Source organism: Rousettus aegyptiacus, unplaced genomic scaffold, assembly GCF_014176215.1.
Source record: "Rousettus aegyptiacus isolate mRouAeg1 unplaced genomic scaffold, mRouAeg1.p scaffold_m13_p_15, whole genome shotgun sequence".
Lineage (NCBI taxonomy): Eukaryota > Metazoa > Chordata > Mammalia > Chiroptera > Pteropodidae > Rousettus > Rousettus aegyptiacus.
In genome coordinates this window covers 51,029,703-51,057,289 of record NW_023416290.1, presented here as the reverse complement: position 1 = coordinate 51,057,289, position 27,587 = coordinate 51,029,703, and the positions used below count along the sequence as shown (strand labels likewise).

General features: G+C 40.8%; 1 protein-coding gene and 1 long non-coding RNA gene across 3 annotated transcripts in view; both read left to right on the top strand.

Annotated features, from left to right (window-relative positions):
- The first annotated feature begins 11 nt into the window (after nucleotides 1-11).
- On the top strand, nucleotides 12-7,556 carry LOC118612013. Its single transcript, XR_004954654.1, has 3 exons — nucleotides 12-213; nucleotides 3,599-3,686; nucleotides 7,165-7,556. It is a non-coding gene; the product is annotated as an uncharacterized LOC118612013 (long non-coding RNA).
- Nucleotides 7,557-19,592: 12,036 nt separating this feature from the next.
- The window catches only part of TMEM65 (transmembrane protein 65), a 38,828-nt gene continuing 30,833 nt past the window's right edge, over nucleotides 19,593-27,587 (top strand). For both annotated transcript variants that reach the window (XM_016166432.2, XM_036233002.1), the window contains exon 1: nucleotides 19,593-20,024. In XM_016166432.2, the coding sequence (XP_016021918.2) occupies nucleotides 19,718-20,024 (307 nt within the window). In that variant the 5' untranslated portion in view covers nucleotides 19,593-19,717. The remainder of the gene's footprint in view (nucleotides 20,025-27,587) is intronic.

Here is a 27,587-nt window from a genome sequence, read left to right as displayed (position 1 = left end):
CATGGTGAAGCCGGGGCCGCCTTTATTGTCGCGGACTGTTACCGGCTTAGGAAATTAGTAATGAAAATCAATTGTGTGGGCCTAAAAACTTTAAATTAGTCTGTATCTTCGAGAACCCTCATGCACTCTCTCCAGTGCTGCTCATGAAACCGAAGAGAGAAGAGAACCTGGAATGATGGGCCGAATTTGGGGAACGGCTTCCCCTAGTCTCAGGTCAGCATCCGCAGCTGCCGTATTTGCTGAGTGAGGAAGCAGCTCAGCTATCGCTTCCTCACTCCTTTTCTTTGCAAAGATGGTCGTCATCATCTCACTGTCCCGCACGATGAGAAACAAGTGGTTGGAAGTTAGCAGTATCTGAGTTCGGATAAATCATGTCACCTCTCCGAACCAGAATCCGCACCTATAAAATGCGAATTCTGTTAACTTCCCCAGATGATTGCTGTAGTGTTTAGAGAGATATAAAATGCTTTGACGGCGACTAGTAGATACTCGAGATACTCAACTTGTAATGTAACCAGGTGAATTGGCAGATATTAAATACCTGTTGAAATGCTTTGGCATATCTAATGAGGACCAAGGAGAATTCCCCTACCGAGAACTTCAAATAATTGAAAATAAGAATTGTAAAGAAGCCCAATCCTTTTTGCTTACCTCCCACCATTCCACAGATTAGAATGTTGTTGGAACTGTTGGAACCGACTAATGTCACGTTCTTAGGTCCCAATGAAGTTCGGCAAGCAACACTTTATTGAGAGATAGACAGGGAACCAGCAAGAAGAAAGGAGCTGGCTGGTTTCCAGATAGGATTGTGGGAGGAGCTTTTGTGGGTTATTCAGGGAGGGAGAGAGGACTAGGGAGCGGAAGCTGGTGGACTGCCTCGCATCGTTACCGCTGTGGTCAGCGAATACCGCCTCCATCACATAGTCAGCAGATCTCTGCTGAATCTTGTCTCATGACAGGGTCTTCTTTCAAGTTCCGTAAAAAAAAAACTTACGCAGGAATTTTACAATCTCTGGTTTTTCTCACAAACGATGATTACTTTTATGAGAATGGGGCATGTTGGTTATTTTTATAAGGTCTGCTGATTGCATTGTGTTCTCCTCCCTTCTTAGTTATGTACATTTAGGATGCGGGCAGCGAGCAGTTAATGAGTGTCTTGGGTATTCCCTGTGCATTCCTGACCTTATAGACAAGACAGAGACTGGTTTTAAAATAAAGTTTCTCTTTTATTCCTATACTAGCTCACCTATATGCTACTTCTTGCATCGCTCGTCTCATTAGCATCTTAAATAGTAAAGAAAAGTTAACTATAGGACAGCTCTTTTAGCTAATGGCATGCGCAACTTTAGAAACTCCTTGGGCCTGGTTATCTCCCCTGATATGGTTCTGTTCACTTATTGTTCCTTATTGGCCAGGGAATATGGCTCAAAGTTGTTTTCTTCAGCTGCAGATTCTGGGTTTGTGACTGCCCTGTGTGACCACCAACGGCATTGAGATCCAGAGAGGTTATCATTAATCGAAGTGCCCAATTCAGGTCTCTCTGTATGCAAGGCACAGGCTATGACTAAAACATTCTCGTTTCTTCATACCTATTATCACTTAGATTTGTTGTTTTTGGTTTTGTCTCCACGTTTAAGACTCAGAGTCCATGGAGAAAACATCAACCAGGACAGAGAAGAAGACCCTTTTGGTGCCCTTTATACCTTTGAGAGTCACCATTGCTGGGCATGTCAACCCAATGGCAAGCACTTAGGAGTCTTTGCCTGATGGCTTTCTCTGCTCATTAGAATGGTTTTAGTCCATGTCCAGGGCAGCCAAGGAATGCTGGGGAATTAATGCTCACTCTCCCGAGAACATCCCTCCAACTGAATGACATCAGTCAGTGAATAATTTTCCCAGCTTCCGAACACCTTAGTTGGAATACCCCTGAGGCATGTTCTATATTGTCTCCCAGAGTTCTCTCAGGAGTCGAGTTTTTCAGTAATCCTCATGTCCTGAATTTTCAATTTCTCTCTTCCTCTCTCTCCTGAATTATTCCCGTCAGCATATAAACATGCTGCCACTTACCACCGTTAACCATCCTCTCTCTTGACTCTTCATTCCTACAGATAGTCCCTGTATTTCTCACCATGCCATATTTCCCACTCCCAATCCCAATACCATTTGTGTCTTCGATATCTCGACCTGTTGTCTAATAGGTATCTCACACGTAATATGTCTAAAACAGATTTCTTTTCGCCACTGCCCCTATATTTAATAGTACCATATTATCCAGCATCCGCCCATTTACTCAAGCACACAGTTTAGAAAGTATCTTCAATCACTTCTCTCTCTGCTTCCTTGTCCTCAACCTCCTATAACTAGTTAGCTGCCATGTCTTTATATACTCCAAATACACCTGGCATATAGATTACAGCAGCTGCCTCCTCTCTGGTCTCTCCATTAGGACTCTTACCTTCTTTGTTATTCTCCACATAGCAACCAAAATGGGAGTTTTCAAAACATAGTTTCTGAGCCTATCTCTCCCTACTGGAAAACAGTCCCTGCGTACCTGTTGTTCGAAGAATAAGCTCCTTGTCCTGAGCCACCACACTATGCATAATCTGGCTCCTAGATCTCACCCTGAGATGGAACTGTTCCCCAGGCTAAACACACTGCAGGGACACCAGTCTCCTTTCATTTCTAAAATAGGCCACGTCTTTTCTTGTGCTTTTACCTTTGTACTTACTGTTCCCTTTTCTGAAAATCTCTCTCTCTAGATGATGCAATGGCTGAGGATTTGTCTTAAGGTCATCTTCCTGTGGGACCTTCATTTAACACTTGCTGAAAGTGTCACTCTCTTCCTTCCACTGTTACTTCTATTAACACAGTTATTTTTTTTTCTTTAGCCCTTGTTTGCTATTTATTTTTTTACTCTTAAATGTCTGTCTCTTCCAGTAGTACCTAATCTTCTCTTAGATACAGAACGTTCCTTTTCCGTTTGCTGCCATGTTCCCACCATCTTGTACAGTTCCTGGTCAAAAGTTATTCTCAGCAAATACTATCATTATTACGAAAATGACTGAACACTGAGAAACTTGAACATGTTCATACCCATTCAAGCAACACTTCATTCCATGAATGTAGAAATGATCAGAAATTCAGACAAAGATTGAAATGAAAATCTTCTTACTGCTTTACTTAAACCTATAGATGAAAGATCAAATTATGGTACATCCTTTAGGTGGAAATATACAATTATTATGATGATCAGAAGAAATTTTGATGACATGAGCGGTTACTCCTTACGCAGTATTAAATTGCAAAATGTACAAATTATGCCTTAGATAGTGGCATGTATTTTATTTATGTATTTAAATAAGTTTATGGGGGCAAGCTCTAAAACGTGAGCAGTGATTCACAGTGATTCCATTTTCTTTTGTATACTTTTCTCTAGTTATAAATTGCATATGTTTATGTTAGAAAAATCTTTATAAAATCTATGATGTGGCAAGGAAATTGTTTTTTAGGTCCCAGACAATTGGGAACTACCTTTAGTTTTATTTGTAGTGGGAGATGAGAGAAGTCATATCTTAACAAAATGGTACTTTTCCTCCAGGTTACCTTCCATTGCAAAATCAGTCTGACATCTTGCAATAATATTTGATGCTTCCCAGGCATGACAAACTCAACGCTTGCAAAAAAAGGTACCCTTTTGATCTCCCTACTCCTCTTTAGCTCATGAAATGCCTGTCGATCTCTTAGATGCTTGTCAGAAGTCTGGGGCTTTTCCTTTACTTATGCCTCTCCATTATCCTCGGAGCTCACCCAGAGCCACTTCCATCTTTAATGGACTTTACCTGTTGCATAGTTCCCCAGAGAATCCCTTCTCTCTGACCCAGTGACAATGCCCTAAACCTCGTCTCCGACTGTTCTTACAGCTTCCTGAGTGGACTTTCCACCTTTGTCTCTTTCACTGACAACATACTATTATTTCACTCCCTTTATTTTACATCAGTGTATTTGAATTATGATCAAGACAATAACGACTTTTTATATGCTTATTTTGTTATATAAAAGCTACATTAAAAAACATCATATTTGAATATGCTATTATTGTACACTGGCTTTGAATAATTAATATTATGATGTCTAGAACTTGAGACTTTGTAGTATTTACATTTATAAAAATGAAAATAGTGAGTTTTGATAAAATATCATATGAAAAGTTCTCACTTTAATTTATTAATAGTTTTACTGAATCTTTTTTATGTTCTACAGTAAAATCCTAACGTGACTTATTTTTACAAGGTGATGCTGTATTTTTACTTATTGATTTGTAGTGTTTTAAATCTAAGCAGTAAAATGAATCCTCGAAACTCACGGGTTACAATCAGAAAGGGTCTTTATTTCGCCCACTGCCACCACGGCAGTCCTTTTCCTGCTCGTGCATGAAGACAAGCCATCTATAGCTTTTCTAGGTGACCCATTGGTTATTTAGGAGTGAGATGTTTAATTTCTACATACTTGAAATTCCCCAAATGTCCTTGTAGTTGATTCCTAATTTCCTTCCACAGTGGTCAGAGAACACACTTTGATTTCAATCCTTTTAAATGTATCAAGGCTTGTTTTATGACTGAGCATGTGGTCTATCAGGGAGACTGTTCCATGGGCACTTGAGAAGGATGTGTATTCTGCTATTGTCGGGGTGAGTGTTGTATAGATGGCTGTTAGCTGATATCTTTGCAGCTCGTGCTCAAGGTAAAATAATCCTATGGTCCCTATAATTCACAACCATGGTTTCAATTCAGAAACTAGAATGTCTAGTATCAAGTACTAATCTAACATATAACCTTATTTTATTCCCACAACATACTCCCTCCCTCTCCTTGCTGCAGCTTACTTTCATAACTTCCCAGAAAACTCTCTTCTTATCTGGTTATTCTTGAGATCTCGGGCCAATCAGAATGTCCCCAGGAAAACCTTCTCTAACCTTCTACCGTCTCCTCCATAAATCAAATCCCTATCCACGATTCTCATCCATCCATCTTCTTCTCTTAGAGACCTTTCTCGTCATAGTTTTTTCATTTTCAAGTTTTATTAATGGTTGTCTTCCCCCAAGTGTGTAAGTGAGGGCCTGCCACACATAGTAGGTCCTCATAAACTATTTGTAGAATGAACACACGAGTGAATGAATGAGAGATGGAAGGAAAAAAGAGCTGCAAAAAAAAGTTCATGGCCAGAGTGTTTTAGTTCCAAAATGTTGCCACTAGATGGCAGCAATAACCAGCACCAAAGCAGTGGAAGCTTTGGAGGAAGCGTTCTTGGAGGTGGATATCGAGGGCTCCTCAAAGGTCCTCCCCTCCACTGGCTTTTCTTCATTCATCTCTGTTAGACGGTCCTTACTGACATGGCTAATCCAGATGCGTGAGTGTGTCTGGCAAAAAGTAATGGAAGCCCCAACAAACAGCAGCTGAACAGTGGGAGGGGAGGTATATATTTTTCAATATGAGAAAGTCCAGGGCTGGTATAGCAGTTCAGGAAAATCCTCAGTAACCCAGTCTCCTTGGCAGCCTTCACGTGACCCTTTAGCCTTGTGTGTCAAGATGGCTCCTCACTTCTAGGCTCTGTGAGCATATTGAGGCAGGAGGACTAGGGCAGAGCAAAGAGAAACAAGACGTGCCCTTCCCAAGGACTTCGGAGGACCCCTCTGAGATAGACAGGGTCCTGTGCCATCCCTGACTGCCAGGGAGGCTGAGAAGTGGGTTGGTTTTACATTTAGGTTATGAGGTAATGGAAGACACATAAGGGAGGGTACGCAAATGTCAGCCATTAAGCAACAGTCCTCCAGGCTGTAGGCAAAAGAAGCCCCTAGAACCAATGCGAATTCAGATTTGGGGATCATCTTTCTTAGGAAGTCCTTCCAGCCTTTTTTTTTCTTTTCCTCCTATCTGGGTTTTATTGTTTTTGTTGTTGTTTTGTTATTTTTTTATAATGTAAAAAAAAAAAAAGATTTTAAATTATTTTTAACAGTAGCACTAAGGAAAATAATAATTAACATTTATCCAGTGCTTACCATGTGCCGAACACTGATTTTAATGTTTTATATTAACTAATTTTCCAAGAACTCTTTGAGGTGTGTACTATTATTATCCATGTTTTAAAGAAAAGAAGGTTGTCATCCACCTAGGAGTCGGTGGAGACAAGGCTCACATCCAGGCTAGGTGACTCTTCAGCCTACATTTTAACCACTACCCCATGCTGCTCTGAAGTGTGCTTTGACAACATAGGTTTTCACAGGTCTCCAAAGTGATGCAGTGCACCCCACAAGTACACAAGATGGTCCTAGTGGGTGAGGAGAAGAAACTAAATTTTTTGTCTTTTGACTCATTTTTTTTCGTATCTCATATTTTTAATTTCTATATCTGTATATGTATAGAACATAATAAAGTACATAATATATTGGTATTATAACTTTTTCAAAAATCATAAATACATAAATACAGTTTAGAGCTCTCTGGGTTACACTAACCTCCCATTGTCCTTAGACCCAACACTGGGCAGGAATCTCCTGCTCCATTCTGCCGACTGGCATATGTTGGGGTAGGGAGACTCAGCTCATGAGAGGGGGCACTCAAGGGGAATCCGAGGATACAACCTGAATGCACCAGAGTGTTGTAACACTTCCTAAAGAGCCTGCTGACGTCAGGAGAAGAGACAACAAGGGGTGTTGGCGATGCTGGAGCAGCAAAGTGGGTCCACTCGGCAGCCCTTCTCAGGAGAATGAATCCTGAGGGAGGGGAAGAGAGCCATAAGCTCCCTGTGAATAAACACTCTACAAGTTGCACAAGTGAGCGATCAAAGGACTGCAGCGTCTGGTACCTGCGCCTGGAGGAGAGTGCTCAGGTGTTTTACTGGCACCGGTTTCCAGGGCTAGCCTGGGGAAATGAGTGGAAGAGGTGGCAAAGGGTACGTCAGGACAGTGTGGGGACCCACACAAGCTCGGACCTTCTAATGGAAAACTTTCCACATCTACTTCCTATGATACAGGCATCTGGGCCCGGGAGGGACCAAGGCACCCAGCCCAACACCTGCAGAGCAGGAAAAGGTCCGGCAGCTCCCTATTTTACTGTCGAATAAATGTTAACTTATTACTTAGCCAACACTCTTCTCTTTCTTTTACAGAGAATCCATTAACAAAACCTTAAATCCACACATATACGGTCACCTAATTTTCAACAAAGGCACCAAGAATATACAATGAGGAAAGGATAGTCTCGTCAATAAATGGTGTTGGGAAAACTGGATATCCACATGCAAAAGAATGAAATCGAACCCTTATGTTACATCATACACAAAATCAACTCAAAGTGGATTAAAGACCTAAATGTCTTAAGTCTGTCTTAAGACCCAAAATTGTAAAACTCCTAGAAAAAAATATAGGGAGAAAAGGACATTGACATTGGTCCTTGTACTGATTTTTTGGATATAATACCAAAAGCACAGGCAACAAAAATGAGACCATATCAAATTAAAAAGCTTCTGCACAGCAAAGGAAACAATCAACAAAATGAAAAGGCGATCTATGGAACACGAGAAAGTATTTGCAAACTATATATCTGAAGAGGAGTTAATATCCAAAATGTGTAAGAAATTCTTACAACTAGAAAGGGGGAAAAAAAAAAGTGAAGGATCCAAAGAGACATTTTTTTTAAAGAAGACATCCAAATGGCCAACAGGTATATGAAAAGATGCTCAACATCACCAATCATCAGGGAAATGCAAATCAAAACCACAACAAGGTATCGCTTCACCTTTTAGGATGTCTATTATAAATAAAGACAAGAGATAACAAATGCTGGCAAAGTTTGGAGAAAAGGGAACCCTGGTGCATTGTTGGTAGGATTGTAACTTAGGACAGCCACTATGGAAAACGATATGGAGGTGCTTCAAAAAAACCAAAAAATAAAAGTACCATATGACCCAGCAATCCCACATCTTGTTAAATATCTAAAGGAAATGAAATCACTATCTCGAAGACACACTTGCAGTCCCGCGTCCATTGCTGCATTATTCAGAATAACCAAGACATAAAAACAACCCAAGTGTTCATCAACAGATGAATGGATAAAGGAAATGTGATGCACACACACATACACAAGAATATTATCCCGCCATAAAAATGGAAACATACAATCTTCTATAAAATAAAAGCTATCTTTAACATTGCTCACTCGTTCGTGTGTGCATTTGCTCAACTGTCATTTTGCGTGCCTATGCATGGGGGGCACTGACCTAAGCCTGGCAATATGTGGATTGCAGATGAGGTTCTGTCTCCAACGTCCTTAGCAGACACACACTCAGGTCGAGCGCCGGCTCCATGGGTGTGTGGAACCTGTGCAGTCGCACATGGCCTGGGGTTTAGAAGGGATCTGTGTTTGGTTTCACACTTTGCTGTCTTGAAATTCTTAACAACTTTTGTACAAGGGATGCCTCATTTTCATTTTTCACTGAGCCGCACAAATTATGTAGCTCATCCTTACTGGAATAATTACTGAATCTCTAATGTTATAAAGGGGGTAGAGAGGACAACCCATAAACTGAGGGATGTTTCTTTAAGGCAGTGAGGTAGGCTGAATTCCTTATAGGATGAGTGTGTTTAGAGACCAGGTTCACTTGCCACATGGTCTTCCCAACAGAAGGAACAAGATGTGCATAAGCAGGAGAGGGTGAGAGAGTAGGTGATTGATTAAATGGGCAACCAAATCGACTTTGGTAGTGCTGGCACCGAAAGTACCACTAGGGGGTGCTCAGGGACAGGTTGCCAGATGGCCGTGAGTCTGATCCTGAAAGGCCTGTGGGCAGTGCAGGCCTTGGGACTTACTCCAGGAGATAATAGGGAACCATGGAAGATGTTGACCAACAGGTGACAAAGTCAGATGCCCAAGTCTGTTCCTAGGATTTCAGTTGAGCCATCCAGCGCTCAGAGATCCAGGTCACAGACTTGCACCTCTCTTCTCACATGGTTACACTGGGAAAGGATTCAGAGAAAACTGACCCTCCCCTGTTGTTTACTGCTTTTTTCTCCCCTGAGTACCAACAACTTACATAAATAGCAATATGTGTTCAGTGTCTGCCAGGATTTGCTAGCCTCTCATAGGAAGGTCCAGGAGGACTTTCTGGTGAAGCTCCTTGGGGCTAATGTCTCTAAATAAGATACTTTCAAAACAAATTAGAATATGTTTTGCACTGATATTAACAATTAAAATCCTTCATTTATTTACACCACAGTGACATCCATTTATTATATTCAGCATTGCCTCTTAGAAAGGGAATTACTTGAACTGCACGTGTGTGAATCGAATAGGTCTTAGATTTCTTGGCGTAGATCACCTAAGTCAATATTTTATAGAGCAACGATTCTCAGCAAGAAAATGCTCTTGTTTCAGCTACTCATAGGATTTTATAATAAAGCTAAATGAGGGGTTTTCTTATCCTGCTTTAAAATTTTTCAAGATATGCCACAGAACTTAACATGTTCCAGATAATGTGTGATCTACAAATGGAAGGAATAAAATATACACGATCTCAGCCCTCAAGGAATTGATAGAAAAGTAGGAATTTGATATGTACTTATTGATTTTTAATGCACTGACCTTGGAGGCCTAGAAAACATGCCTACCCAATGTCATGCCTTCCTGATAGCCTGTCGACCCCGAGAGTAATGATTTCAAAGGTGCCTAATTAACAACAAGGGACTTCAGTTACTGGCAGAATATGAGGCTCATTAAGTACAATTGAATCATTAAGTTAATATTTTTTGTGCCTTCTTTCTGGAATAATACCTATCACTTTATTCTTGCCTTAATCATCATCTCAATTATAAATTATATTTGAACTTATGCACCAAAGTTTACTTAAAAGGAAGACAGCAATGCTATAAACAGAAACGATAAATTCTTTACCCAAAGTTATTCAGAAAATACTAGTCAAAACTGGAACAAGGCTTCCAAACACACTCTCAGTATTTAAATATTTCAAGGTCAAAGTCAGATTAAGCAACTGGTCTTAGATATTTTTAGCAGTAGCTACAATTAAGATTTAACAACACTGGTCAGGTCTGGAAAATGTCATAATGTCATATGATTATTATTTTGAAATTCATTAAGAAATTCATAATCATAAGGGTTTCCCACCCCACCCCCACCCCAGAAGGAGCCAGCAATGTAAAGACCTGGGGGCAGAATATCTCAGCTAGTGGGAATAATACATGCATGCTCCATCCTGGTGCAGTGACATGCCGGGCGCAGCCTAAGAACAGGAAGTGGTAGGGGTTGAGAGCAGGTGAAGAAGTCGGCAGCCACTAGATGGTACAAGAGATATAGACCAGTACGAGGAGTCTGAATTTTCTGTTGAGGACAATGGGAAGCACAGGAAATTTTAAAGTACCAGAATAACATGTGCATGTTTATAAGCTTTTACAGTTTCTTAGAATCATGAATCTTCAGAACTCGAAGAGATTTTAGAGATTACCTGGTACGGTTTTACTTACAAATGAAAAACAATGAAATCTCATAGGAGGTAGACAATGTTTCTAAGGCCATACGAACAGTGTAGCTATGTAGAGCTAGGACTTGTCCCAATTCTGGCTCCAGAACCAGTGTTCTTTCTATTCCAGTACTTGGCCTTGACATCTTAAGCTGGTACTGCTGAGGGAGAATTTAGAGCCTCCTTTCGAGTCTCTTTGAAAAATTGTTCCTAAGCTACCAGATGACCTATTAACAAGAATGCAGTAGTCATCAAGCTTTAAAACCAATTAGTGCAGAGTCCTTCCTTGCTAATAATGCCCTGACAAAAGTTAATACTAAATTGGGGTGTCAATTGCACCTGTGTCCCATGAACCCAAATACTTGTCAGTAAGCTCATACAGCTGCTATTCCAAATGCATAACATATAAGCCTGGAATCCGAATTTTATAACTTATGGGGCCTTTGGGTTCGTTTAGTCTAATCTTTTTTAATAACAAGAAATTGATTTACCTGTGTTCCTCTCTGAAGATTCTTAGGGTAGTGTTTTCTTTTTTATAAAAAAATTCACCCACTTATTTACATGAAAAATCTGAGTTTGAGATGCTCAGGATGTTTGTTGGTGGTGATAGGAGCGCTTGGTTTGAACCATTATTAAACCTGGCTGATGGCTTAATCAAACATTTAATGAGCATCTAATAAGTGCTTATGGTGCAAACCTAAGAGATACAGTGGTGAATGAGACAGAGAATGTCCCTACCATCATGGAGCCTGTGCTCTTTTCTATTGAGTTTATTAGTTTATATGTGGCTTTAATAAGAAAGTAAACTTCTTTTATTTTTATTGTCTATTTTTAATTCATGATATGCTTAGACTTACTCTTACTTTTTATTAACTTAACAAGCATTTATTGTGCACCTAGTATGTACTGATAGGCACCAGAGACCCAAAGGTGAACAAAACGGATGTAGGTTTTGCCTTTAGAAAGAATACATATAGCTGGGAATAAGATGCTAATCATAAAATTAAAAGTGATGAGAGGAGTGTGTAGGAGGTGTGTGTGGGTGTGTGATGGGAGCATCTGGCAGGGGATGTATTCTGCTTTGAAGAAGGGAATTTGAGGGAAATCTTGAGAAAGTGATCGATGCTTCAGTTGAGACCTGGAGGATGGGTAGAAATGAACTGGGGTGAAGAAGCTAAAATGTGGCCTGAGAAGGTTCCAGGCAGAATTTGAAGGTTATATGAGGGTGTCTAAGGAAGGATGGAGCTTGGAGGGTTCCAGAAGGGACAAAAGACCAGTTGCTTGGAGCTTAGAGGGGTCAAGGTGAAGCTGGAGAGGCAGCCGGGCCAGGCAATACAGGCCCTGTGAGTCCTGGCCAAGACTGTGTACCTTACTGAAAAGCAACGGGAAGTTGTTGATGAGTTTTGAGGAAGTAAATGAGACACTTAAATGTGCATTTTATCAATAAATGTGGCAGCTGTTTTGCTTCCTTGTGCTGGGAGACCAGGTGGGAGACTTGTATTCCAGGTGGGAGATGATCGACTAGAACAGAAAAGTGGCAGTGAAAAGGAAAGTGGACCTGAGTGAGGACTCTCTGGGCTTTGGGGCAGCGCAAAGTAGAGCGGGAGAAATCGTGAAGATCCCCCTGTTTCTGGTTTGAGCAACTGGGTTAATGGTAAAAATGCTGTTGAATGAGACAGAAAACATTGAAAGAGGAAGTGAGCAAGAAGGGTAAAAAGAGGACCTTTCCTTATCTGTCATCTCAACTACGCTGCAAGGTAGATGTTGATTCCAGATTTTAAAAGGGAGTGTAAAAATAATATAAACAGGCCACTTTATTTTTAAATTTGGACATCTAATTGGCTTTATTAAATGATTCACAAATCAGGCAACATCACATCTAGCAATTCAAAGGGCATTTCCTAAACGGAGCCACTTTAAAATGGAGTCAGAGTTGCTATCCTATAGGAACTGCTTGGCATGTCTTAGTCCTCAAAACTCTGGAATGTTACAACTGGGCAAAATAACCTTGAGACTGGGCTTAAAGCAGCATTGCATTCCAAATACCCATTTACAAAGATAATACGAAAGCAGACATCATGACTATAGGACTGAAAATTAAAGGCATTCTTCAGAATTAGCACCACTACGTTAGCTTATCTGCACCTACACCAATTTCTTTCTTGGGTTATTAACACCCACATAGATTCCTACCTGCTGTTGATGTAATCAGTCCCCTTTCCTTTCTCATAAATACTCCTTGTCTTAGCCTCCTAATCGAACACCATTTGGGTTTCAGCCTGAATCAGTGCTTCCTGAATAGCTATTCTTTTAGATATCTAATAAAGGCTTGTTGCCTCTTACTTGGCCTTTTATTTTTAGGTGAACAGAAGGAAACAAAACTCAGAAACATTAAGTAACTTGCCTCGAGGCACACAAAGCTAAGCAGTCCTAGCAGAGGTCATCAAAACTCATGAGCACCTGTACCACCCATGGGCTTCACTATCCCTTCTGTCATCCAAACTGCCCAACCAGAGTAGGCTTGAGAAACATGTGTTCCCCACTGTGCAAGGGTCATCAGATGTGTTTTGGGTAGTCATAAGTGAAAAGACTAAAACACTTTAATCCTAATATCACATTTGGGCTTGGGATAGGCCTTAGGGACCCTGTCTTTAGTGTATTATCTAATGTAATTTTTCCTCTAATGATACATTTTTAAAATAATTTTTTCTTTTTCAATTAGAGTTGACCAATAATATTAGTTTCAAGTGTACATACAACATAGTGATTAGACATTTATATACCTTACCAAGTGATCACCCCAATAAATCTAGTACCCATCTGATACCCTACATAGTTATTACACTATTATTGACTATATTCTTTATGCTATACTTTATATCCCCATGACTATTTTGTAACTACCAACAAAATGGTATATTTTCCAATGCCTCAGGGACACTACATGAAGAAATCATTAGGGAGAGTTAAAAAGGGTAATGATAAGGGAAAATTCAAACTGGAGGTTACTAAAGTCATTAAATATGAAGCTAGTGAGTCAACAGGTAATTTATTGAGGGAAGTTGCCACTGAAACTATCGAGAGGAAAAATAGACTTGATTTTAAGAAACCTGGACACTCACACAAAGACAAGGTCACAGTGACTCATCGTCTCTCAGCTCTAAGTTCAACGTGTCTGTGCCTGAACCTCGCTAGGCCTTTCAGGGGGAAAAGCCTGAACTCTGGAGTGATAGAGACCAGAGGTTTGAATCCTGTCCATCATTTGTTAGCTATGTGACCTTGGGCAACTTACTTAACCTGTAGGAACTATATCAATAGTTTCCCATCTGACAAATGAGTATTAAAAATAGTTCTGACCTAATAGGGCTATTACCGAAGATAAAAAGGAGCAATCTATACTAAAGCTTTAGCACAGGTACAGTAAGTTCCAATCATCATCATTATTATTGTCTATAAACTGGAGATAATAAAAGCTACTTTCCAAGGCTGAGGTTTAAAGGAAATGAAGTAGGCAAAGTACTTAGCACAGTGTCTTCCACATGGTGAATACTGAATGGTTAGTTATTTTATGAAACTCATCAGCAGGCCTAACCATTTATAACAACTGATGGAGGGAGAAATAACTTAAGCTCTGCTTACATTCATGAAGTAAGTTAGATTAAATTTTGTTTACGTGGTCTAAATGGCTTTGTCTTCCATTTTATTTTACTTTAACAATATACCACATTTTCTTTATCCATTTATGTCAATGGACACTTATGTTGTTTGTGAATACCTTGGCCATTGTGAATACTGTTCCAATGAACATGGAGTGGACATATTTCTCTCAGATACTAATTTCATTTTATTTAAATGCATACCCAGAAGTGAGATTGCTAGATCACATGGTAGTTCTATTTTTAATTTTTTGAGGCACCTCTATTTTTTTTATTATGAGAAGATGTTGAATTTTGTCAAATGCTTTTTCTTAATCTATTGAGACTGTGGTTTTTATCCTTCATTCTGTTACTGTGGCATATCATGTTTATTCATTTGTACATGTTGAACCATCTTTGATTCTCAAGGATAAATCCCACTCGATCATGGTGTATGATCCTTTCAATGTGCTGTTAAATTTGGTTTACTAGTATTTGCTGAGGATTTTTACACTCGTGTTCATTGAGGATATTTGTCTGTAATTTTCTTTTCTCGTAATGTCATTATCTTGCTTTGGTATAAGTGTAATGCTGGCCTAGTAAAATGAATGTTCCTTCAACATTTTTTTAATAAGAACTCTCTAGCTCTGATTCGAAACCTAGTGGGTGCTCTTGGCCACCGCTTAAAACAGCTCTCAACACTCATAATAAAAAAGGTGCTGTCACTTACTAAGTGTATATGATATATTCCAGGCATTCTGTAAAACTCTTCATGTACATTATCTTGCTTAAGTATATAAGCTGCTTTGAGAGGTAGGTACATTACTGTCTGAATTTTGCAATGAAGGAAATTGAGGGAAAAAATGCTTGAAGAGATTAATTGGGGCAGAGGCAAGATTTCAGCCCAGGTTAATCTGACTCTGATATCTTTGTTCTTAACCTTCGTTTATGTGGTGGATACAACATTGGGTTATGGCTTCTCAGTTTTAATAGGACCTTTCAGTCTCTCCACCTCCTATCTTTTTCTTAACAGTTACACAAGAAAGTACTAATAGTTAAGAATAAGATATCATGTGCTTAAAATTTGTTAAGAAGGTAGATCCCACGTTGTGTTCTTAGCAAAACAAAAATGAGAACAAAGCAACACAAGGAAATTTTTGAAAGTGATGGATATATCTATTACCTTGATTTTGGTGATGGTATCATCACAGGGTATACATATATCCAAACTTACCAAATGATATACATTAATTATGTGCAGGGTGTTTTTGTATGCCAACTATATCTCAATAAAGGAACATTTATTAGTTGGCTACTTAATTTAAAAAATCAACAAATGTATTGAGTGTATATATGCACAGGATACTATGCTAGCTGCTAAGGCAAAACGACAACGAGCTAGGGAAGATTCCTTCCAGTCACTTAGAAGTGAGGCGCCTCGTGAACTAGAACACGAGCAGAAGGTTCAGAAGAGCTCGTATCTTCATGGAAAGCATCTCCAAGTGCCACCTCAGGAATGAGAAGGCATTTGAGGTGGGCCCTGAAGACTGGACATGTAGAGAAAGAAAGTGCTACAAGCAGAGCAGATAATGAGAACACAGGCATGGAGAGTGGAAGCCTTGGAGAACACGAAGGGAGTCGTGTTTGGCTCCAGGGAGGGAAAGTCATAAGAGATGCAGTTGAAAAGCAGTTTCCAATAAGATCAGGAGGTCCATTAGTTAATGAGGGGAGCTGCTGGAAATGTAGTTCAGAGGCACAGAGATGATCAACATAGTGATGATCAACAAAGCCTGCTATGGTGCTAATCAACAAAGCTTGATGGCTGAATGCTGTCAGGCTCAGCTAGGATGGAAGGAGAAAATAAAATTTAAAAAGATTTAATGTTAATGGGAAGAATGTATAGCATTTGGCAAGGACATGTTGGATGTGAAAGAGAAGATCAAAGACGTTTCAAACTTTGAGTTTGGGAGGTATATAAAGGAAATACGGCAGGAGGAATGGGTATCGGGGGCAAGAGGATATTCTGGGGACATGTTAAGAAATAATACCCAGGAATCATTTTAATAATTAAATGCACAAAAAGATGTTATCAATCCTCAAACCGTGTGTGAACACACAGGACACATGGACTATACATGTGGGCCCAAAGCAGAAGTATGAGGAGCTCATTAAAACACGAATCACATGCAGCACACCCCTGATCTATCTAAACCAACTGACTAGCTATTAAAGGCATTAGCTAAACATTTGATTAACATTTGATTGTCTTTCAGAAATAATTTCAGCTTCTTTTCTCAACCCGCTATAACCTGACTTCTGCTCCCAGCACTTAACTGAAATTGCATGGCAAAAGGTTATCAGTAACTTTCTCATTGCAAATCCAAAATCATATTTATATAAAATTCAAATTGTTCTACAAAATATATATTTTAAAAAGCAGTTTCCAACCCTTCATCTCCATATTTCCAATTTTCATTTCCATTCTTTTAGAAGTTTCTTCTGGGTGCATAATAGGATTATGCCTTCTATTTCTTCTATTTTATTTTTTTTGGTTTTCTCATTGGATATTTATTTTTTTTGGTTTTCTCATTGTGTTGGATATTTTCCATTTGGATCTACTCTCTACCCTCCTCCTTGCTCTCTGTTTGGAGAAACTCACCTGTATGAACCACATCAATGGGTTTATGAATGAGCCCTCCGGCTTCCAGTTGAGCTTGTCTCTAGTTGGGAGAACCTGTAGAGAAGATGAATGAGAGAGGGAGAGAAAATATCAGAGTATTTATTCTCATGACTTCCTCCTTGCCCGTCTACTCTAGCTGGCTGTGTCCCCAACTGGAGGTCACTGCTGCTCTACTTGATTCTCATTCTAGATTGTGGTCCTCATGCACTCCACTTACCCTTTGGGCCTAAGGTCACTGACAGTGCAATTGCTACTAAGTCTTGAGTTATTGCGCTATCTCTTGTGGCTCCCCACACCTTTGTAAATAGTTCCTTTGGAAATAAATCCCCCTAAAATTATCCCGTACATAGTTGTCAGTATAGATCCATGCTTTATGAATATTTCAAGTTCATTCGGTCTATTTCTTTCTATCTAAAGTAGCATCTCCATTTGTTCCATCCTTTTTATCTATGTTCGACACATACCTATGTGTAAAATGTCCCATAAGCAAATTGTGTCTATATCTTAGTTTCTCCTATTTTCTAGAGCAGAATTGAATATTCACAAATCACACAGCAAACTCGTTACAGCAAGCAGCAACGAGCAAGCGTTTATCAGATTAGGTTTGCAACCTCCCACTAATTGGCTAATGAAAGTCACATGGCCAAGCCCACAGTCAGTGTGGGACAGGTCTACACAAGGGAGTGGATGGGAGTGGATACCATATGGCATGATTCATTGGGACCCCTACTGTAATAATCTACCACTAACACCTAGCTAGGAAATAGCTGATCTAGTTATCAGACTTTCAACAATCTGTTTTTCAAGCCAACACACAAAACTAGTGTCCCAGAGGCTGTTGGAAATGGGTTCTTAGTGAGGAACTTTTCCAAACATTACTTCCCAGGCCTCACCCCAGCCCAATGAGTCAGAATGTCTTGAGAGTAAGAGCTACGAGGGACCCCAACAACTTGTGACTGAAATAATTGTAGAGAATTTCAACACACTTTGGTGGTGTATCGAGTTTTAAAGACAACAAAGACAGTCTCTATACTCAAAAGAACTTGCAGTTTCCACAGAGCACATTCTTGTCATTAATACACGAGAGGCATTGCCCCTCCCCCGCAAATTGCTTTCCATGTTTAAGTTAAAGCAATGGTTCTCAAATGTCGCGTGTATCGGTAGGAACTGGAGTGCTTGTTAAAACAGAAGACTGGGCCCAACTCCTAGCTTTTGATTCAGGTCTGGGTGGAGCACATAAATTTGCAAGTCTAACAAGCTCTGCAGCTCAGGGACCATACTTGGAGAACCTTTGAATTAGAGCAGTAGGATTTAGTGATAACATTCCTCCCTTGACTCATTTTTATATATTGCATTTACAAGTTTATAGTACATCTGCTACTTAAAAGGTCTTGGGCTGGGTGCAGCAGCGGGTATAGGGATAGGATTTAGATCTTGATTACACTTGAGCAGATTTAGTCTCTAAGTAGATCTATTCTCTAAGACAGAAAGCCTAAGTGTCACTAGGTTCAGATGAAGCCGAGATCATCTCTCTTAGGACGAGAGAAAGCAAAGCTTGGAGTAGGAGACTCTTTGGGCTGGGTCTTGAAAAAGGCCTAGGACCTGGATATGTGAAAATAGTGGAGAACTGCAGAATTCTTCCCGTTTTGGCATAGATAAGACAAACAAACCTTGAAAAACACCCGGAAAAAGTCTTGCCTCCAGGGCTTCGGCATGACAATCTTCATGCTGCTGGCATGGAGGAAGTGTTCCCAGAGTCAAGGGCTCAGTCTCAAATCCTTCTGGGGAAGGGGTAGAACTGGCCTTGCCCTCTCTTTGGAGGTCCCAGAGTGGGTGTATCAGAGACCAGAGTGTGTCTGGCCTAGGCCACGGTGGGCGCTGACTTGGCAAAGAGAGAGGCTCGGGCGCTTCAATCTCCAAAAGGGTGCTGTGACCCTGCGAGATTCAGAGCAGTACCAAGGCTCTCCGGAGTGGCCTGACTGGTATCTGCCTAGCCAGAGCCTGGCGAGGTGGGTCAGCAAACTAGAGCATCGTTCGGAAGGAGCCCCAGATTTAGGCGCGGCGCTAAGGCGGGCCGGCCGCGTGATAGCTGCACTACCCCGCGGGACGAGAGGTTCAAAGCTCTTGCTATTCTCCTCGCTGGACCCAAAAGTGGAGGATGCCAGCACCACGGGTGCACGCCCTCTGCCTCCATTTCCACGCACTGGAGGGGGTGTGGACGCGTGTGCACGTTCCCTACCCTGGAGGGAGCGCGGCCCGGGGGGGGGGGGCTGCAGACTGCGCCTGCGCGGCCCCGCCCCCGCCCCGCCCCGCCCCTTTGCTCCGCCCTGTCACCCCTCGCACCGCCGCTAGGGGTAGCGGCGGCGGCTGCGGTCTGAGAGCGTGGCTGCTCTGAGGGCGCGGAAGCCAAACGGAGTGGGTACGAGGACAGGCAGGAGGGTGGGAAAACCGGCGGGAGAAAAGGGCGGCGCCGGAGGAGGGCGGCGCGCGGCTGACTCATCCCGCCGAAAGAGCCGACTGCCAGACACGAGCCCTCGCCGGAGCCGCCCGCCCGCCCGGCTCCTCCTCGCCCGGGCGGCGCCCGCCCGCACCGCCCGCCCGCCCTCTCCCGGAGCTCCCCGGGCCCGACCGCCCAAGACAAAGTTTTTCTCGTCGGAGGGACGCGAGCCGCCGCGGGCCTTTCGGAAGGGAACGGGGACGACAGAGGGGGCGAGATCGGTGCGGGCCCGGGGAGTGCATGGTGCCCGGCGCCTCGGCTGCCGGCCAGGAGGACATCGGGGCGCGGTCGGCCGAGCCCGGCGCCTTCTTCTAGCCTCAGCCTCGCCAGGAATCGCCCTCCCGGACTGCCGCGGGGGTCTCCGCGCCCCAGCCCGCCATGTCCCGGCTGCTGCCGCTGCTGACGAGCCGGACCGCGCGCAGCCTGAGGCCGGGCCCGGCCGCCGCCGCCGCCGCCCCCCGCCCGCCGTCCTGGTGCTGCTGCGGGCGGGGGCTGCTGGCGCTCGCCTTCCCTGGCGGCTCCCTCGGCGGCCCCCGGGGGCTGGGCACCCACCCCAAGAAGGAGCCCATGGAGGCGCTGAACACGGCGCAGGGCGCGCGCGACTTCATCTACAGCCTGCACTCCACCGAGAGGAGCTGCCTGCTCAAGGAGCTGCACCGCTTCGAGTCCATTGCCATCGCCCAAGGTGAGGGGCGTGGGCGGGGGGCGAGCCCGTGGGCCCGGCGCCCTTCCCTGCCCCGCCCGTCCCGGGAACCCCCGCCGCAGCTCCACCCCCCCCCCACCCCCCCTCGCCCGCGGGGCCCCGCGCCCGGGACGTCCGAGGGGGGCAACTTTCCGCTTCCTGAGTGTCCCCGGGGCAGGTAGGACAGGCGCCGGTGGTGCCAGACTAGCCAGGTCCAACGCTTGGCCGGTTCCACCCCAGGCTCAGAAGCCTGAGCCTCAGCCCAAATTGCCAGCTGATCCCGTTGATTTTGTTTTGATTTGCTTTGTGCCAACCCTCCCCAGCCCTCCTGCCCCTGAGCCTTTGCTGCTTTCTTGTGACCGTGCTGCCGTGCAGGTGGCATGCCCTGCCTCTTCCAAAAGTGCTACAAACCCGAGAGGCAGGAAGAAACTTTCTTGAATAGTTACGAAGCGAAGATGTCTGGGTGTCCAAAAGAAGGGATGTTGCTTCGGAAGGCAGAGATGCTCTCAGTTGTTTGTTTGCACACACATCTAGTTGTATTGATTTGAGCGGCCGAAGGAAACATTTTTGGGGGATGGAAAGAATAGATCAAACCAGCAACTGCAGATAACGTACTTGCATACCCATGCGGGTTCGGTGCTGTGCTACTTAAACTTTATAGTTTTTGTTGTTTCCCCAGAGGTTGAAAGAATGAAGTAAATAAGAAGGCATCTTTCTGGGAATCTGTGGTTCTCTTATGCTCAAAGTAAATGGAAACGGAGAAAGCAAAGCTATTTTTAAGCTAACATGTTAAAAATGGGATATTTTTAAAACCAGTGCAGAATGCTGGTAGGTCAGAATTTGAGTACAGCTGAAAAAGCTAAAATTTCAGAAAATCAAAAGGATGAAAGAAACAAAAGATGAAATCAGTGTTACAATATTTTTGTCATTTAAATATAGTAACACAGGCAGAATACATTGCTACATTCTGATGTGGTTGAAAGATGTTTACTCCCCTCCTCCCCCACCCCAAGTTGATAGGTACGTAAACATTCCATAGATTGCTTAGCTTTAGAGCACATTGATTTGGAATATGGCACTTGATGTGCTAGGGACCCTCGAAGGTGTTTCTTTGGCCTATGTACAGGAATGGAGGAAAGACTCGCGCACTCACATAAGCTTGACTTATCTATAGTACTTTTGAAACTTTGTGTGAGTGGTGCCTTTTAACCACTTTTTCCCCTCAGTTTGGGGAATTATGGACCAGTTTATAGTATTTGATGATTCAAAACATTGTGTACCCACAATGCCTTTACAGGAAACTGTAATATCTCGATCAATTCACTTATTAAATGTATAATCATGTTATATAAAGTCATAATTGAATACTAGCATATTTGTTAGCTATGTGTATATGCAGTGTGCGGTTTTAAAATATTCAGTTCTGAAAATGAACTTCTTGAAAAACGATATAGACACTCATATACTGAAGCATTAATTTTAGTAATCTTTCTCCATGGGCAAGACTATTTGAACACACATTTGACCTTTTCTAAGTAATTTCTTAGTAATTCTTCATTAGCATTTTGCAAGATTGGAGGCCCCTTTAATATAATTTTATGACAGTTCTTTAAAAGCATGTCCTGCAATACAACTAGATAAAGTTTGCCTCATACGTTATTGTTTTAGCATATGTCAGCAGTATTGCAGTAGGGATGCAATAGTTTCCAATGAAGATATTTAAAATTTAACATGGTTTTAAGTTTTCTGGAAAGGACCTATAACTTCAGTCAATGGAAATCAGTTAGCGTCAATTACACCTACTGAATAAGTATGTAACCTATATGAAAGAGAAATTAAGTAATTTGTCTTTGTTCAAGATAAACAGCCAAGGATATAGGAAACATGTGGTGGTGAAATGCTTATTTCCTATTTATATGTTAAAGAACTTCAAGGTAGAAATCAACTATTTTTACCAGTGTTGATGTCTAAATTATTGTCTTTTGAGTCGAATGACACTTATTGATACTACTGCTTTATAGTTACTATGAAGATAACTGGAATCATCACTAATAAGTTATCTTATTCATTAATCATTTAAGGTAAAGAGGATTTTATTATGTTTTGAATGCATACAGCTCATTCTGTTGCCGAAATCAGCTTTTCCCAAATGAAAAATTACTGTTTTTCTTTTATTGTTGCTTTTTGAGTGTTTTTAAATACCCAACTTATATACTAAATGTGTATATACTTAGTGTACTTTAATATGAAATAAATTCTGTTAAAAGTGCTTTTTCTTATAAGAAATCTTATGTGTTCTTGGAAAGGATGCTTGTATGATTTAATGAAATGTTTTGGATTTGGTGTGGAAACATTACAGGGGGGAAAAATCATCTATGCTTTGATAGAACAGGAATCTACTACTGAAATTTGGTACTTTTGGTACTTTTGCCCTTATCGTTCTTATGTGTTTATCAGTAGGCATATGATAGAGTCTGACAAGATAAAGCTTTAGAATCAATTTATAATAGATAAGGCAGACTTTGTGGGATGTCTTATCATAGCTACATAGGATATTGTGATTTTTAAATTACAAATTGATTTCCTCCCCAATTTTAAAAAAAGTTGACATTGCAACTTAACCTGTTCAACCTGATCTTCCAGAAGCAGTCCATATTCTCTTGATAGTACATTATTGATTTGTTTTTACACATAGGACTGGCAAGCTGATGTTATTACAGTTGCCTTTCAATTTTAGCTAAGATTTTTAAAATAAATTTATTTCCCAATTCTTGCAATGACTGTTTCTACTTATAATCATTTTTATAACCTTTTAAAATACAGTCATCTCTTGATATCTGTGGGATGAGGGGGGACGAGGGAAGGAAGGTGGATTGGTTCTAGGACCCCTGAAGATACAGGGAAATCCTCAGATACTCGTCCCCTGTATAAAATGGTACAATATTTGCATATACCCTACACACATCCTTCTGTATAGTTTAAATTATCTGTTATTTATAATACCAAATACAGTGTAAATGACATATAAATTGTTAGAATCTGTATTGCTTAGGGAATGACAAGAAAAAAATGTCTACATGTTTGTTACAGTTGCAGACATCCTATTCTAGCTACATAGCACTTGCCATCAACAACGTAACATTTTTTTCTAATGTTTTTGATCTGGTCATATCTCTGGATGTGGAACCCGTGGATACGGAGGGATGACTGAATGGCAGTTTGGCTTTAGAAGGATGACCAATGGCGTGGCTCATTGTATTAGTTATACATTGCTTGCTGTCTCTCATGAAGTTGTATTCAAGCTTTCAACTCAGGTTGCATCATCTAAAATCTTGACTGGGGCCAGAGGATCTATTATCAGGGAGACTCACGTACATGGCTATTGGCTGGAAGTCTTGATTCCTTGCCATATATGCCTCTTCACAGGGCTGCCAAGTGTTCTCGAGACATGGCAGCTGGCTCCCTGCAGAGCAAGTGATAAGAGACAGAATCTAAGCTAGAAGCCACAGTCTTTTATAACTCAGTCTTAGAAGAGATAGTCCATCTCTTTTGCCCTAGTCCATTGTGGGAGGCTACTAATACAGGGTGTAAAACCAGGAGGTGGAAATCATTGGGGACCAACTTAGAGGCAGCCTTCCCCACTTACTTAAGGTGTTGTAATTAATGTTCATTGTAAAATTACACAGAGATAAGAGTTGGTTTTTGTGGAGGCCCAAAAAAGATTTGATTTGAAAAAAGGAACTTCTTAGAGATTATTTTTGCTAACATATAGCAAATAATAGATGTATTGAGGTGGACAGAGCAGGTTTTTTTTTTTAATCAATGTTAGATCTTAATCAGCTTGCATTAAAAAAATTATATTGTAATTTATTTTTTTAACCATTACCACATACCACTTCTCAGTATGTGGTAACTGTGTATATTTACTATTTATTTACATTCATATAAATACACCATATAACTCTCAACTCTAACCTTGTAGTTTCTCATATTTCATGATTATTTATGTAAGGTAGGATGAGGAGATTCATTTTGAGAACTTACCGTATAGCATAAGGACCCTTTGGCAAGTTGACAGGTTAGAAGATAAAAAGCTGATGCTAAAGTGGATACCTACAATGCTGAGAAACAAATAAGATTTTTCATGGAGGTCTGATCCACTAGGGATCTTGGACTCTTAACAAGAGCATTCCCATTTTTCTCAACCCGTGGATCAACATCATGTGAGAAAGTAGCAATTGTGTTAAGCTATTAACCTCTGGACTGAATTGGAGATAATTTTGGCTTTTGTTCAAAGAGAAAAAGGAAGGGCAAGAAAAACATTTCATACTCCAAATTAAGATATGTGAATAAAGGTATGTCAGAGCCTTGGTTGAAATAGTAAAAGAGGAATAAAGAATGTGTAGCCCCAAGAAAAGAAAAACCAGAATGAGGTTATGAAGTGTGAGTTGAGTCAGCAGGAGGGAGGGATCTCTAATAAGCTAAGAGTGTCTGTATCTTGGGCCTAGGTAAATTAAATGAAGCATTGCCACAATCTGTTATTTTACCAATATGGAAAGACCCTAATTATATCAATATATTCCAACAAGCTTAAGTCTGAATACTTTAGAGTTACTGGGCATATTGGAGCGGCCCTATTACTAGGGATTACTGCTAGTAGAGAACAGATAAGGTTTTTTGTTTGTTTGTTTGTTTTTCATTATAAGAAAGATATATACTACTTAACTGTCTTCAGTCATCACTTACATATAACTTGATGTCCAGAGTTATGTATGATTTATAACAACAACCATTCTATTATATCTCATGATTTTGTGGATTAGGAATATAGGCAGGGTTCAACTAGATGATTCATCTGTTTTATGTGGCACCCCCTTAAATTTAAGGTCACTCCATAAATTTCGGCTGGCAGATGGGCTGGTCACAGGGTCCAAGATGGCTTCACTCACATGTCTGGCACATTGGTGGAGATGGCTGGAAGGCTGGGTTCAGCTGGTACGCAGCTGCCTGTGACCTCACCAGAATAACAGTCTCGGAATTATTGCAGTAGCTAGATGACAGGCCAAGACTCCCAGAGAAAATGTTCCAAGTGGGCTAGATAGAAGCTTTAAGACTTTGTATTATATTTCTATTGTTGCTATGACAAATTACCACACATTAGTGGCTTAAAACAATACAGATGTATTCTCTTAGTGTTCTGGAGGTCTGAAGTCCAAAATGAGAGTTAAGGGGCTACAATAAACGTGTCAGCAGAGTGCTATCCTTCTGGAGGCTCCACCGGAGACTTTAACTTCTCTTGCAGCTTCTGACATTCCTTGGTTCCTGGCCGCATCACCCTAATCTCTACTTTGATTGTCACATCAACTTCACCTTCACTGGCCTTTTTTTGCTTCCCCTTTGCGAGGGTCTCTTCTAACTTCTTAACTAAATTCGAAATCTTAGACACTTAGAAATATGACTTCAAATAAGTTAAATTGTTACAGTTTAATTCACTAGTAATTAATTTGCTGTTGTCCATCTCAATAGTCACTCATTGCTTACTTTTTAAAAAATGTTTATTTTTATTATGGTAACATCGGTTAATGAAATCCAGTAAGTTTCAAGTGTACAATGTAACAGTAAGTCATATATGTATTGCATTGTAAGTTCACTGCCCACAGTTAGATTTCTTTCTGTCACCACATATTTAACCCCTTTTATCCCATCTGTCTTTCCCCTAGTCTATTGTCCATGTCGATGAGTCTCTTTTTGTTTGTCATGTTTATTTGTTGCTTTTAGGTTTATATCCCACATATAAGTGATAACATGTAGTTTTCAACTTTTTCTGCCTGGCTTATTTCACTTAGCATAATTATTTCAAGATCCATCCATGTTGTCACAAATGGCAGTATTTCATCTCTTCTTATGGTTGAGTAATATTCCACTGTTTATTATTTACCACAGCTTCTTTATCCAATCATCTTATTATAGGACACTTTGGTTGTTTCCGTGTCCTGCCACTGTGAATAATGCCGCTATGAACATCGATGTGCCAGTATCTTTTCAGATACATGTTTTCAAGTGTTTGGGGTAAATACCCAGTAGAGGGATTGCTGCATCATATGATAGATCAATTCTTAGTTTTTCGAGGAACCTCCATACTGTTTTCCATAGTGTCTGTACCAATTTACAATCCCACCAGCAGTGTTTGAGCGTTTCTTTTTCTCTGTATCCTCTCCAACTCTAGTTATTACTTGTCCAGTTAATTATAGCTATTCTAACAGGTGTGAGATGGTATCTCATTGTGGTTTTGATTTACATTTCCTTAATAGCTAGCGATGTTGAGTATCCTTTCATATATTTGTTGGCCATTTGTGTGTCTTCTTGGGAGAAGTGTCTATTCAGGTCCTCTGCACATTTTTTTTAGTTGGATTGTTTGTTTTTTTGTTGCTGCTGAGTCGTATGAGTTCTTTGTATATTTTGGACATTATGCCCTTATCGGAGGAGTTGCTTGCACATATATTTTCCCATTCAGATGGTGGTTTTTTTACCTTGTCAACAGTTCCTTTTGCTGTGCAGAAGCTTTTTAGTTTGATATATTGCTTTTTACAGCAATTGTAACAATCAAATTTTTTATAAACAAATTCCATGGATAGGAAAATTGAAATAATATAAAGTCTGCAATTTATAGGGCCATCCAGGTGGTCAGGTGGAACTAAAAATAATGGATAATCTTGAATGTTGGGGATAACCTGATATTGAACCATTATTAGTTGAGATTGTTTCAGTTTTCCTAAAAATATTGATGAATTTTTGTATCCACGCTCTTGTCCAGTTTTCATTGGCATGTTAGTGTAATAAAGCCAACTGGAACAAATAAAGTTTAAATCCGAGAGCAGATTTTATCAGCATTTTTCTCGTCAACTGAAGTAATTAGTATGTAGATTTATAGGACTCCAGCTTTGTCTCTGACTAATAGATTTATGTCTACTTTGAGTTAAATGAAAACAACCACATAAAAACACATAGTTACATGTTAAAATATAATAATCCCACACCATCTGGTAAATGAGAAATCTTCAAGAGTTTCTCATGTCTAGAATCTAGACAGAGGACTTTGCTGGTAACAAGATGTCATTCCCCTTAAACTCTGAAACATTTACTTTGATGGCTATTGTTGGAAGCATATTTGAACATACCGTATGGTTCTCGGGCTTAGTAAAAGTATAATGAGCACAATTTAGCTCCTACTAGATATCAGAGTCCTTTTTTACTGTATTTTAACGCAGTATTTTCTTTGGGGCTACTTCTATTTGTAGACATACTGGTACCACACAACGCACCTCCAGAACACTGTGCTATTTCAGCTGGCATGCTTTTAGGCTCTGTCCTAGTGGTGGTGAAATGTGCTGGGTTTGTAGTGTCTCCCTCCCCTCCAAGGCCCTCGGATTATTCTACGGTATTCTCATTCATCCCTTGTGGTTGTGGTAAACTCTTTTCTGCTGAGTAAGGAGTTCTGCTTCTTGGCATTTCTGTTCTTTCTAACGTCAGCTTTTTGTCACTCGTCCATGTGGTTTTTATCGTTTC